Raw genomic sequence first — 13,230 nt, forward strand, 5'->3', positions numbered from 1 at the left:
GCATCTCAGTTAAATCCCATCAACCTGAAAAAGGTATCCCATTTTCATTAAAAACAGCAGCAGATGATCGGGGTGGGAAGGAATCTCAAATGGAGTCAAGTTTCTTAGCCTTTTGCTTGTACATGGTGGCAAGCAGTTTTCTCCACCCAGCATTCTGAAATTTCCTGTAAAAAGAAGACCCTCTCACCATGGTTATTCTGTACCTTTTTTGTTAAACATCATTTGGCCAATAAAGGCGTCCTTTTCTGATGGGCATTACAGGGAGATGAAAACAAGAATACAAAACCAAGACATGCTTGAGGTCTGTTTGTTTATAGGCGTTCATCAGCATCGCCTTCCAGCTGGGGAATGTCAGCCAGGGACAGAGAGACAGAATAGGTATGATGGGCAGCACACATGGGTGGGCTAGCATCCTAGCCGGGATGGAACAGGGACCATTACTTGTTCAGGAAGCCAGTGCGATAGAAGGACTGGGACAGACTACGTCTTATGAATACTTACTCTCTTGATATGCTAAAGCAGGGGTCTCCAACTCCAGTCCTGGAGAGCGACTATGGCTGTAAGTTTTCATTCTAACTCTTTTCTTAATTAGTGACCAGTTTTTGCTGCTATTTAACTATTCCCCTTTATTTTAATTGACTTTTCTTGAAACTCTGACTGCTGAATTGATCCTTTTTTTCCTTAAATGGCACCTAAACATAAATTTGATGTGAAGTGAGCCAACAGATGACCAACTAAATTGGGGCCTCAAACTCCAACCAACTTCACTTCATTCAGTTTCTTAATTTGAAGCCAATTCTCATTGCTAGTTAAACCCGTTATTTAATTCCATGGTGCTCATTCTGCCATGGCACACATTTCCAAAATTGTTGATTTTCTTTTTTAAGAGCGCTGTCAAAATGTTTTGTGGACCTGAGCAGATCAACATTACTGAGTCCTCCACCTTTCTTTATTTTCACTTATTGTGTGATGGACGCAGGTTGTTGTTTATGTGTTGGTACATTTTGTGTCTTAATATTGTTTGGTTGCTAATTAAGGGAAAAAGAAATAATTCAGGGGCCTGAGTCTTAAGATGTGCATCAATTAAAATTAAGGCAAAGAGTTAATTAGCAGCAAAATCTGCTCACTAATTAAGAAAAGGGTTAGAATGAAAATCTGCAGCCACAGTAGCACTCCAGGACTGGAGTTGGAGACCCCTGTGCAAAAGGGCAGCACCCCTCTAATTTGAGCTTCAGCCACTTCTCCTCTGTTACACCATAATGTTATACAGATGTGTGTTTGTGCATTTGTATGGAGATTATAATGGCTTGATTTTTAGAAGTATTTAGATGTTTTATTAACACTTTGGTAACACTACATACACATCATTCCAATGAAGAATTAATTTGAACTGAGAAAGAGAGAAAGGGGCAGGAAGGAAAAGATTCAAGCTGTTAGGTCCAGCAAGTCCAGTCACAAGTGCCACCAGTAACCTCACACATGAAATTCACCACGACTCTTATTTGCTCTGACAGCATCCAGAAATACAGACCGGAGAATCATTAATCACCCATAAACTAATTACTTTTCTTTCGTTCCTTGGGTGAAAAAACATTACCGTGTACGCAATCCTCAGGCTGACAACCGAGAGATTAAATGATCTAAAGCAAGCTGCTCCCGCTCTCCAAATGGATGTGGCAGCAAGTGCTCCAGTGCTGTGAGCCCAGAAAATTTAGTAACACTGCCTGCTGGATTTTTTTTTTTTTTATAAAGCAACATCTCAGTAGCGGCAGTTTGGGAGATGAATGTGCCAAATGACGAGCTGTTAGTGCTTTCATTCACATAATCCAGAGTGGCTGTAACAGTAGAAGAATGATAAATGACCCAATAACCTTAAAAACAATGTTGCTCAGCTGCCAGGACGAAGCAGCATGGCCTTTAAGAAGCAGGAAGCATTGTGGTCCTGTTTACCGAAGCTGCCGTTGGACTCCAGTCTGGCTGGTAAAACAAAATGTTATAGGTTCGTGCCCATTTGGCAAAAACTCGCTTCTCTGTGATAAAACGGTGGTGGCTTCCCTTGCGGCCTCGTTCATGGGAAATGTACATTGTGCATTCGTCAGGTCCTGAGGGCTCATAGTAATGGTAAGGGACTGACGCATGGTAAGGTTCCCTAGAGAATGAGAAAGAAAAAAGAAAGGAGTAAACAGAGGAATTTAAAAACACCCAGGGAATTCACTCTTTCATCCATAAACAAAAAATAGACAAGAACAGGCCATTCAGCCCAACAAAGCTCATCCACTTAAATCTTCTAAAATAACACCAAGTCTAGTTTTGGAAGTCCCTAAAGTCCTGCTGTCTACCACACTACTAACTTATTCCATGTGTCTTTGGTTCTCTGTGTAAAGAAAAAGTTCCTAATGCTTGTGCAAAATTTACATAAGAAATTGTCCCCATGCTCTTGATGAGCTCATTTTAAAGTAACAGTCCCAATGCACTGTACTCATTCTCTTCATAATTTTAAACACTTCAATCATGTCACCTGTTAATCTTCTTTAGCTTTAACTAAAAAGGCTCAGCTCTCTTAATCTTTCTTCATAAGCCCTCCTGTACAGAATGCTAAGAGTTTGTCACAGAGCCCTTGATCAGATAGACCCACATGACAATTTCGAGTTTCTTTCAAACTGATGACCAAAACGATTCCGTTCACATCACTAAAGTCGATGTCACATTACGCAACTTTGAGTTGTAAGATATGCCAGACTTGCTGACTGGTATTGCTGATCTTCTTGCCCGATCATGTCAATTTAAATGACTGAAAATCACCGGGCAGGTCAAACATTTACTAAGTGTGTGCTGACTTTCCAGCACAGTCTTTCTCGCCCCTTTTTCTGACAGGCAATACTTCCTGATGGAGCTGTTGCTGTAAAAAGGATTAACAGGTATGGTGAGTTTAGCTGCGGTCTTGTTCCTTTTTTATTTTTTCCGTTCAGTCATGGTATATAAAACACAAGACAGCAGAGAGACAAGCTCTTCTTCGGTTTGTGTGGTCCAAAATACCCGTGTTCCTTATTTCCCTAAAGTCAATATCAAACTGGCTTGATTTTCTCGGTGTGAGACTTAGGCATTTCAAATAATGTGACTAGCCTGCACGAGAGCACACTGACGACCGCCTCTGACTTGCTGAGATTATATAAATTAAGGCTACAGCTGAAAAGTGCTGGAAAAGTCATTTAATGTGGCATGGCCTTAACCCTACATATTTCTTGAGGTTATTTTATCCATTTGTGGATAATATGTAGTTCAAATGCTGCCTTATCTATACTCATGTGAAAAAGATAGTACAACCCATTAAATGTTTCTTCCATTTTTCATTTTTTTGGACTATTGCCATTTACTATAATATGTATTATACAATTTTGTTTTTATTTATTCATATCATTATTTTAGTGTTGGTGTTGCATGGGCATTATAATATTTTTTGCAGCCATTACCAGCTTAGTGACATATGATGCCAATACACATCTCATATAAAAGAAAGCGACACATGTAGTAGTTCGTCTATACCGACTATTGACTCTTCTCTTTCTTCTTATCTAAATGCCGGGTCATACTAATATCCTTATGGGCTGAACTTTCTGATAATGATAATATTAACATTCATAATGTGAGTAACAAATTAGGCAATCCAAACTTTTACTTTGATATCTTGGGAACTATGTGGATTTTGCTTGGTGCACATAAGAACACACAACATTTGGGAGGAGACCTCCGCTTGATCAGGTTTATTTGTTTAGATAATAGCTAAGCTGTCTCTGGATTTTTCTTCACAGCCTAAAGTCTTGCATGTTTGGCTAAGTGGCATTTCTGAACTTTTCCTGCATCAGTAGGGCCTACACTGGACTGGGCACCCACTTTTTTTTTTATCTTCTTCTTTCTTCATAGGTCTGAATCGCAATCTGATTATTTTGAGTGGTTACCTAGCAAGTAATGCTTGTGGTTGGTCGGCCAGTCAGCAAACATTCACCACAACCTCTCAGGTGCAAGAAGCAGATCAAAGATATGTGATACAGTACCTGCCAAGTAATACAAGTGTCGTGTATATACACATATACAGATATACTGACTACCTCTGTAGGCAAGGATCAAAGATTTGCACTTAACACATGATGCTACAGGAAGGCAGTGTGGAGATCTGAAAAGAGGAGTGACATGTGCCCAGCTCGGCTGGTTGAACACCACACATGCCACCATTTTTTGAATCATCTGCAGCGCCTTGGTAACACTTGCTGGTACTCCTACTGTACATGCAGACTGCTGCAATAGTCCAGACGTGACAAGACCAAATCCTGGACCAGGAAGTGTGCTGCATAGTCTGATCAGATTGTAAGTCTGATCTTGCAAATGTTGTATAAAGTCAATCAGCAAGACTGAGAGATGGTTCGAATATAGTCCCTGAAGGACAGCTGGTCATCGATCACCACCTCAAGAAAGTGTACAGACTTGGCAAGTGTTAGCGATATTGAGACATGCTGAATAGAGATTTAAATAATATTTACATATAATTTTGTTCATTGTAGAAAAAATCTGTAATTGGGTAAACTAATGTAACTTAAAATGAATTTACAGTAGATAATAAATGTAATATGCGTCTCCCAGAACACATGCACCCAAAAACTCTTTGTCTGTCTCTTGTTGCTCTGTAGTGAGGTTGAAGCACAGATTTCAGCAGATAAAGGTATGGTCAGCAGGGAAGTAATCTACTTTCCCATTAATTGGTGAGGCTACCCTGTAATTGTGTTGCTGTGCTTCACAAAATCGAAATAGGGTTATGAAGGTAGTGGTGACACCTGCCTAGACCTTAAATGACATTCAGGTGTGTGCCTACCACCTTTCTGTCTGAAATGACGTACATGTTGTTTCAGGTCTGTATGGCAGAAAAGGTAGGAGACATGGCAAATGTATGCATAACCTGCTGCAGGAGAGACATCAACATTTGTCTCATAAGTGGAAGGAATATTTCTTTACATTAGCAGAATAATGTAATATTGTTGTGGAGGAGACATAGTAAGAAGAGTGGATGTGTCTGCACATTTTGTTCTAACAGACTTCAATCACTGCAGTTTGAGGAACTCTTGAAAAATGTCTGAGTACTGTAACCTGCACAACAATGAACAATAATCTCTTCATCTTTGCTACAAAACAATCAAGAGAGTGTTGTGTCTACACATTCATGTTCTGTATATTCTATTTATGCCTCTTTTTTGTCTTTTCCATTTAATCTAATGAGCTTTTTATATATTTACTAGGGGGCTTCGCTCGCCAACCCCCGTGTTTGGTTTTCCGGATACACACTTTTAAGATTTTTTTTCTTTGAATTGTTGCTATTTCATTAGTTTCACTTTTATTTCAGAACTTCTGTAAAAACAATACAGTAATCCCTCGCTATATTGCGCTTCGACTTTCGCGGCTTCACTCTATCGCGGATTTTATATGTAAGCATATTTAAATATATATCGCGGATTTTTTGCTGGTTCGCGGGTTTCTGTGGACAATGGGTCTTTTAATTTCTGGTACATGCTTCCTCAGTTGGTTTGCCCAGTTGATTTCATACAAGGGACGCTATTGGTAGATGGCTGAGAAGCTACCCAACCAGAGCGCGTATTACGTATTAAATAAAACTCCTCAAATATATTGTGAGCACGGGGGCTGTTTACACCCCTAGAGGATACGGCCGCTCCTCAAAAAACGCTGAAAGATTACCTTCACATTGCTCTCTTCCTTGCTGGGCTTACATATGGCTGCTTTGTCAAGCGATATGCTTCCCGCACTGTGTTTCGCATACTTAAAAGATCAAACAGCACGTATTGATTTTTGATTGTTTACTTTTCTCTCTCTCTTGCTCTGACATTCTCTGCTCCTGACGGAGGGGGTGTGAGCAGGGGGGCTGTTCGCACCCCTAGATGATACGGACGCTCGTCTAAAAATGCCGAAAGATTACCTTCACGTTGCTCCCTTCTGTGCAGCTGCTTTGTCAAGCGACATGCCTCCCGCACACTGCTTCGCATACTTAAAAGCTCGAAGGGCACGTATTGATTTTTGACTGTTTGTTTTTCTCTGTCTCTCTCTCTCTCTGACATTCTCTGCTCCTGATGGAGGGGGTGTGAGCAGAAGGGCTGTTCGCACACTGGCCTAGAGGATATGGACGCTCCTCTAAAAAATGCTGAAAGACTACCTTTACATTGTACATCCTTGCAGCTGCTTTGTCCGGCGGTGCTTCGCATACTTAAAAGCCAAACAGCCCTATTGATTTTTGATTGTTTGCTTTTTTCTCTCTCTCTCTCTCTCTCTGATATTCTCTGCTCCTGACGAGCACTCCTTTGAAGAGGAAGATATGTTTGCATTCTTTTAATTGTGAGACGGAACTGTCATCTCTGTCTTGTCATGGAGCACAGTTTAAATTTTTGAAAAAGAGACAAATGTTTGTTTGCAGTGTTTGAATAAAGTTCCTGTCTCTCTACAACCTCCTGTGTTTCTGTGCAAATCTGTGACCCAAGTATGACAATATAAAAATAACCATATAAATATATGGTTTCTACTTCGCGGATTTTCACCTTTCGCGGGGGGGGTCTGGAACGCAACCCCCGTGATAGAGGAGGGATTACTGTATTTGTAATCTTGCGAGTCCCAATATGCTGAATCTTTTTAATGAGGTCAGGACAAGTTTCTTTGTTTGGAATTTCAGCACAGACAAAACGATCTATATCATCAGCAGTTAATTTTTTTTTACAAAGTAAAAAAGTAAGTAGAGTTCTGCATTGGACTCCTGTCTGTAAAGTCGTGCTATTTTCCTCTCACAGTTCCAAAGGTACATGAGGTTACCAAGGTGATACCCCAGCTTTTGTCTAGATTTTTGTACAAGGGCTAGACAGAACGTTTTTGACTCCTGGGGTAAATGTAGCTTTTTAAATAAGCAGACAGATAAATATATATACATGAACAAAGTAATCAATAAATGCATGTGCGGTAAACTCCGTTTTTGAAATTCTCAAGATTCTTTATTTGTCACATGCATAGTTATACAGGACAACACGCAGTGAAATGAATCCTGATCCACTTATCAAAAACTGTGCAAAGTTAGAAGAATATCAGTTAGATTAGCAAAAAGTCATAGATTGAAAGATAACAGTATAGTAGAACATAATAAATAAGTAAAATTATGTGAATAAAGCTGAATTAAGTGTTAAGGTGCAAAAGTGTAGTAATTATTATCCAAAACCAAAGTTAGACTGGTGCATAGTTAAATGAGGCAGTTTGTTTGTTTGTGCTACTGCGGTCGTTACTTTCTTTTTTTATATTTTCTAATTTTCCTACTTTCATATCCTTTAACTTTCTCCACATGTGTATAGCGCTGTTTTTTTTTTTGAGCCTTTCTAATTTCACTGGTTTCATAGTCTCTAACCTGCTCTGCATGTGTTTAGCGTCAATGTTTGTAAACATCTTTATGAAGTTCTAGTTTCTCATTTTACTCAGTCTTTTAATTTGAGCTGTACAGTACAATACATAGAACAAAATAAATCCTCAATACAATATAAAAATAAAAATTCTAGAAGTACGGAGTAGAATTTCACATTAGATGATATCACATAATATGATTTGGATTTGTTTTAAGTCCTGGAGACCTCATTCATCAAGCTGCCTCCCCCATTTTGCCATTCAACATCTGAAATAGCGTTAATCCGATGAAAGGACCCCTCATTCCCACTTCCCCATTCATCAGGGATGACTTTACCTTGGGCAGGCAATCTACAATTTAAAGAGATTGTTATTTTCTTGTGAATTGTTACATATGCATTATTTTCACTTTTACTTTAAAAACTTTTGTAAAAACAATACTTGTCCTTTATTTTCGGCCACGTGCCTGGTTACATCTCTTTCTTCCCAGACGTATAATACTGCTCGTGTTGTGAAGGGTGTTGTGGCTGAACGTACGCTAAGGATATGCCTTTGGATCATTTGCTGTCTTTTTGCTGCTTGCTAGCTGCCTCTTCTGCCTGTCGCATGTCGTTAAGAGTTCGGAGCACATGATGCTTGCCTGCCAAAAGCAATCCAACAACTGCTAGCTTAGAGGTCTGTTGACTTGTTTTAAATGATGGCTCACTGCCTGGTCTCGCGTGACGTTGTTAAAGCAATACCTGTATTTTATTACTGGCCCCGGGCGTGTTTGAATTCTTTCTTGCAGAATGTATAACGCTGCTCGTGTTCCGGTTGGGGGGTATGTTATAGCTGCTCTCGCGCTGCCCTTCGATCTCTTTAAAGCCTGTACAGCCGCTGTCCTTTTTGCTACGGCCCTGGGACAATCTCTTGGCACCAAGTCTCATGTTTATGGTCCCCGCGAGACGCACCGTGGCAAGTCTCCTTGGTCTCACCGGTCTTTTAAATGTCTTTTGAGATTATCACATATCGTAGCCTTGCATTTGCTTTCCATTCCAGGATTTCCTTTTATATATAGAGAGATAATTTTTTTTAAGTTCATAATACGAGTATTTCATTTTTGTGTAAAAATATGTTTCTATGTGGAAGTTTGGGTTCTGTTATGTTCTTTATGTTTTGTGGGTGGTTCCCCAAGAGGTGGGGCCACCTGTCCATTTCCATTTAAAAACTTCCCACAGGCCTATAAAGGCTATGGAGACATGGAGTTCAGTGGAATACATTGCTCAAGCCTGATGTTGGCAAGTTCTCACTTAAGTTTTGCATTTACTTTGTTTTATGATGAATGGATTTTGATCTTTTAACTCTATTTTTAACTATCCCCTTTGGAATACTTTATTAGGTCTTTGCTTTCTTTTCGGATTTGCCCTTTGGATATTCCTTTTATGCCCTTTTTGCCCTATTTGGAGCAATTCATTGTCACTGCTTTTGTTAATACATCCTGCACAAGCCAAAGTTTATGGTTTCCTTCGTTTGTTGGGGCTTTTCGTGATATTTTATATTTTCTAAATAATTCAAGAAAATGAGTTCCAAGAATCTGTGACAAAATAATTATTTCTAGATTCTTTTCGTTGTCACAAAGATGGCTCATAAATACGGAAGACATAGTTTCCTAAACGTAAAACTTTTGCAGCTTCTAAGTGGACTTAAGTTTTAAGGCCTTATCATTCACCTATGGCCTTGCGCACCCTTAAGCCCTATTGTAAGCTGCAAGAACAGACAACATATTTTTAAAATGTATAAAAAAAAAAAATTTGCATTCTAAAGTGAAGTTATGTGGTAACTTAATATATACTGTGATTGTGAAGAGCTAACTTAACTTGAAAAATAAGAACTTATCCTTTAATGAGAATGAAATAAGTCACAGTCAAGTTGCAGAAGATTTTCTCAACTGATGTGATGAGTCTTTTCTATAAAAAGTTAACAGCTGATTTCAGAAAAAACACTTCACCCACATAATACAATCATCAAAGTCTAGGCAATGGAGACTGTTGAAAATTCTAAGTACTCTTAATTCTACTCTAATTCTAAGTTACTTTTTTTAAAATGAAAATACAGAAGCCATCTGCATATAGGGACAATGAGGCCTCTACCCTCTACTGTCTAAGGAAGATGAGTCTTTTTAGTGTGAATTCGAGCATAAAACCTTTTTTTTTTATATATAAATCTTGCACTGAGCCAGTTTTAACTTATGTTCTGCTGGCTTGGTTTGGAGATCTTAATATTAGGAACAAAAACAAATCAAACTTGTAAAATAAAACAGTAAAACAATAAGGTCCCAACAGTTAAATATACCAGACCTATTTAATAAGCAAGTACAGAAGAAAACAGAGCGTGTATCTCAGAAAGCTCATCCACTGCATTCATTCAAAATTTCCAGTTTGTACCATCAGGTCACAGGTTCAAGGCTCCACAGATAAAAAGCAACTGCTTCAAATACTCCTTCATCCCAGTTGCTATCCATTTTATAAATAGGTTTTACTTAAATAAACATCCAAAGGCTGATTCATATCAATCATTAGTCTGGATTTGTGTGCACTTATTGTTTTAATTTTTACATTTAATAGATACAATCTGATGTCATGCCATACACATTATGTTCACTGCTATATTTTCTTTACTTGGAAAAGTTTATGTTTGATAGCTGAGCTCTTTGTTCCAGTCTTTTGAATGTAATGCTGTAGTCTCTCTTTGGTCTCACTTCATCTTTGGTCCAGGGTGCTCATGAAAGTGTTTTGGCCAAAAGGAGTCAAGCCGCCCAAGCAAATGATTAAAAAATGGCATGCATAGCACCAATGCTTTGACTTGTCTTTATAAGATGAAAACAAGGGATCCACAAACAAAGTAGGGGCCAGTTAAGCCTTGAAGCTTCCTGGTCATTTTCACGCCTTAGGTGTCTCCGGCTTGTGGAAATAACACAGGGGCCATGCTTTGCCTGATTCTGCCTTGTTTCTGGTGTTAGATGAAAAAGTATGTTAGTCATTACACTTTTATCTGATAGCATTTAGTCCTCCTTAGAGGTGCTAGTGTAATCTGGCCTGTTTCATAATTTGAGAGTTCAGTTCCCAGCCTGCTACAAATCATGCGGTTAACAAAACCATTGAGCTGTTATAACAAAGATGAAGCTACCATCTAAGAAATCCTTCATCACTTATGGAACAGTGCTCAAGTCATTTATTAGAACAATAAAGACTGAGTATGTCTGCTTACCTTTAAAAAAAGAATTTCACACATTGTACTTCTGTTTGCAGAAAAAAATCTTATATCTTACATATCCATCATAAAAAAGTACTGAATTAACAGTCTGAGTACTTGTATGAATTACAGATTTCAGTTCTTGATTTTTAATAAATTTGCATTCTGAAAAATGTTTTCACTTGTGTCATTATGCAAGCCAGTCTCTTATACCTACAGTGCCAGAAGTAGTGCAGGAACTTGGGTTTGAAAGACAAGGGGAAAGTGTCCATCAAGTTCATTAGGATAGCTCATAACTGACTTGTCCCAATATCTCATTCAGATACTTTTCTGCTTTAATTAAATGTAATTTGGTCTGTTATTGTACTACACTTTTTGTGAAGAAGTGTTTCCTGGTTTCCATCATGAATGCACTTCCCCTTAATCTTCTGCAGACGCAATGCCTGCAGATAAAAGCTAAAAGTCTCCATAGAAACAGAAAATGTGAAGCCTTTCTCTTTCATACCAGTCAAATGGCAACGCCATCTGTGACCTCAGGAATTTAAGATGAAACTTATCTGTGCATCAAAAATTCTGTTCAAACCAAGATATGTCAAAAATATCAGCTCTTCTCTCTCTTCTTTTAGGTTACTGAAAAATAGAAGCTGACAGCTAAATCGATTGATTAAAATCCTATCAATTGAATGGAGGGTGGCAGACAATGTGCTGTGGTACAAAGAGAGAGTGCACATCTAAATGGCAGCGCAGCCTTCAAAGGCAATAGAGGACACATCAAATTGACCGTAACCATCTATATCTGTGTCTCACAGCTTTAGAAATAAGTGGCATACCTGCAGAAGTCTGGTGGCACCATGCCATAGACGTTTATTCTGTCACACAGCTCCAGGGCTATCGTCATTGTGAACCAGCCGGTGCTCAGCCAGGAGTTTGATATTCGTCTGCAACAGAATAAGGTTGACATCTTAATGAAAGGAATTCTGGGTGCCCCAGAACACTATTACAATTTGCTGTGTTAACACATTTTGGTTTTTTTATATGGTTAACAAAACATAAATTATGGTTTCATGGACTAAAGTCGCTTTTATTATAAAAGACAAGGAAATAAAAGACTGAACAACCTAGCTTTGAAAATGATTCATCTTCTTCAGGTCTGACTGCTGTCCACAGTCCTTTGTGGCATATTGTAACAGATTTTTCATCTTTTGGAGGTTTAGTATTTGCCTGCTCTTCATTGTAAAGTGTTCTAACTGCAGCAGGTGACTTGAGGAGTGATGGGGTAGAGTAACCTTAAATCAAATTTAAATCAATTTAAGCCATCACGAGGAACTTTAACCTTGTATTTTGTTGACGTATGAATTGCTGTCCAGTTTTCAAATATATCTGGGCTACACGAGGCTTTGCTCCAGTTTTACTCTAAATGTTACTCAGTTCATTACACCTTTTCCCAAACACTCCCTATCAAAGAAAAGCAACTGACAATATGATATTGACACCACTAATGAGTGAAAAGATTTGCATGAAATTGAGTTTGCAACAAAACTCAGTATCACTTAGAAGTATTACCAAGAGTGCACTCCAACGCAAGAAGAATCTTCCACTTGAACCTGGAGCAACAACTCCTCACAACATCGGACATCATTCATAAAATGATCATAAACTATCTGTGCCAAGATAAAGTGTCAGTAAACATCCAGCCTATATGTTTAATGTTTACATATACACACACACACACACACACATATATTATATATACACACATATATACACATTATATATATACACACACATACTGTATATATATATATATATATATATATATATATATATATATATATATATATATATATATATATATATATACACACACATATATATCAAGTGAAGTTGGAAAGCATGCACTGGTACAGCGCATCGCCACACCCACCACATGACGAAACAACTCAGGATCCCGGTTTGCAACCCCCCAGGCAGACACGCGGTCCAGTCCCACCCTCCGGAAATGACCCTCTATCTGCCGCAGCCAGGTGTTACGTGGGCGACCCCTTGGCCTGGTCCAGCCACTCGGGTCCCCAACAATGAGGATTTTATGAGCCGGATCACTCTCGGGGAAACGCGCCACATGGCCGTAGTGCCGTAACTGTCGCTCCCTCACAATGCAGGTAATGTGCCTCATTCGGGACTCCATGAGCAACCACTCATTTGACACAAAGTCAAACCAACGGTACCCAAGGATTTTCCGGAGAGACACAGTACCAAAGGAGTCCAGTCATAGTCTCAGGTCACTGGATAGCGTCCATGTCTCACAACCATATAGCAAAACAGGAAGCACCAGGACTCTAAAAACTTGGACCTTCGTCCTTTTGCATAGACATTGGAAGCGCCACACACCCTTCTCCACCGACCTCATGACCCCCCATGCTCTCCCAATCCGTCCACTGACTTCATAGGACGAGTCACCAGAGACATGAATGTCACTGCCAAGGTAAGTAAACCTCTAGTTATGTATACATATATATGTTTAAATGAATATATATACAGTGGAACCTCGAGATACGATCACCTCTGTAT

General features: G+C 39.0%; 1 protein-coding gene across 2 annotated transcripts in view; it reads right to left on the reverse strand.

Annotated features, from left to right (window-relative positions):
* Positions 1-348: 348 nt before the first annotated feature.
* Positions 349-13,230, reverse strand: part of st6galnac5a (ST6 (alpha-N-acetyl-neuraminyl-2,3-beta-galactosyl-1,3)-N-acetylgalactosaminide alpha-2,6-sialyltransferase 5a) — a 259,090-nt gene continuing 246,208 nt past the window's right edge. Inside the window, exons 4-5 of one of the 2 annotated variants that reach the window (XM_028811189.2) lie at positions 11,493-11,600; positions 349-2,149 (exon numbers count right to left, since the gene is read on the reverse strand). In XM_028811189.2, coding sequence (XP_028667022.1) covers positions 1,918-2,149; positions 11,493-11,600 — 340 coding nt within the window. In that variant the 3' untranslated portion in view covers positions 349-1,917. The remainder of the gene's footprint in view (positions 2,150-11,492; positions 11,601-13,230) is intronic. The other variant, XM_051933117.1, reaches the window with a different exon arrangement.

Source organism: Erpetoichthys calabaricus, chromosome 10 (genome assembly GCF_900747795.2).
Source record: "Erpetoichthys calabaricus chromosome 10, fErpCal1.3, whole genome shotgun sequence".
Taxonomy (NCBI): domain Eukaryota; kingdom Metazoa; phylum Chordata; class Cladistia; order Polypteriformes; family Polypteridae; genus Erpetoichthys; species Erpetoichthys calabaricus.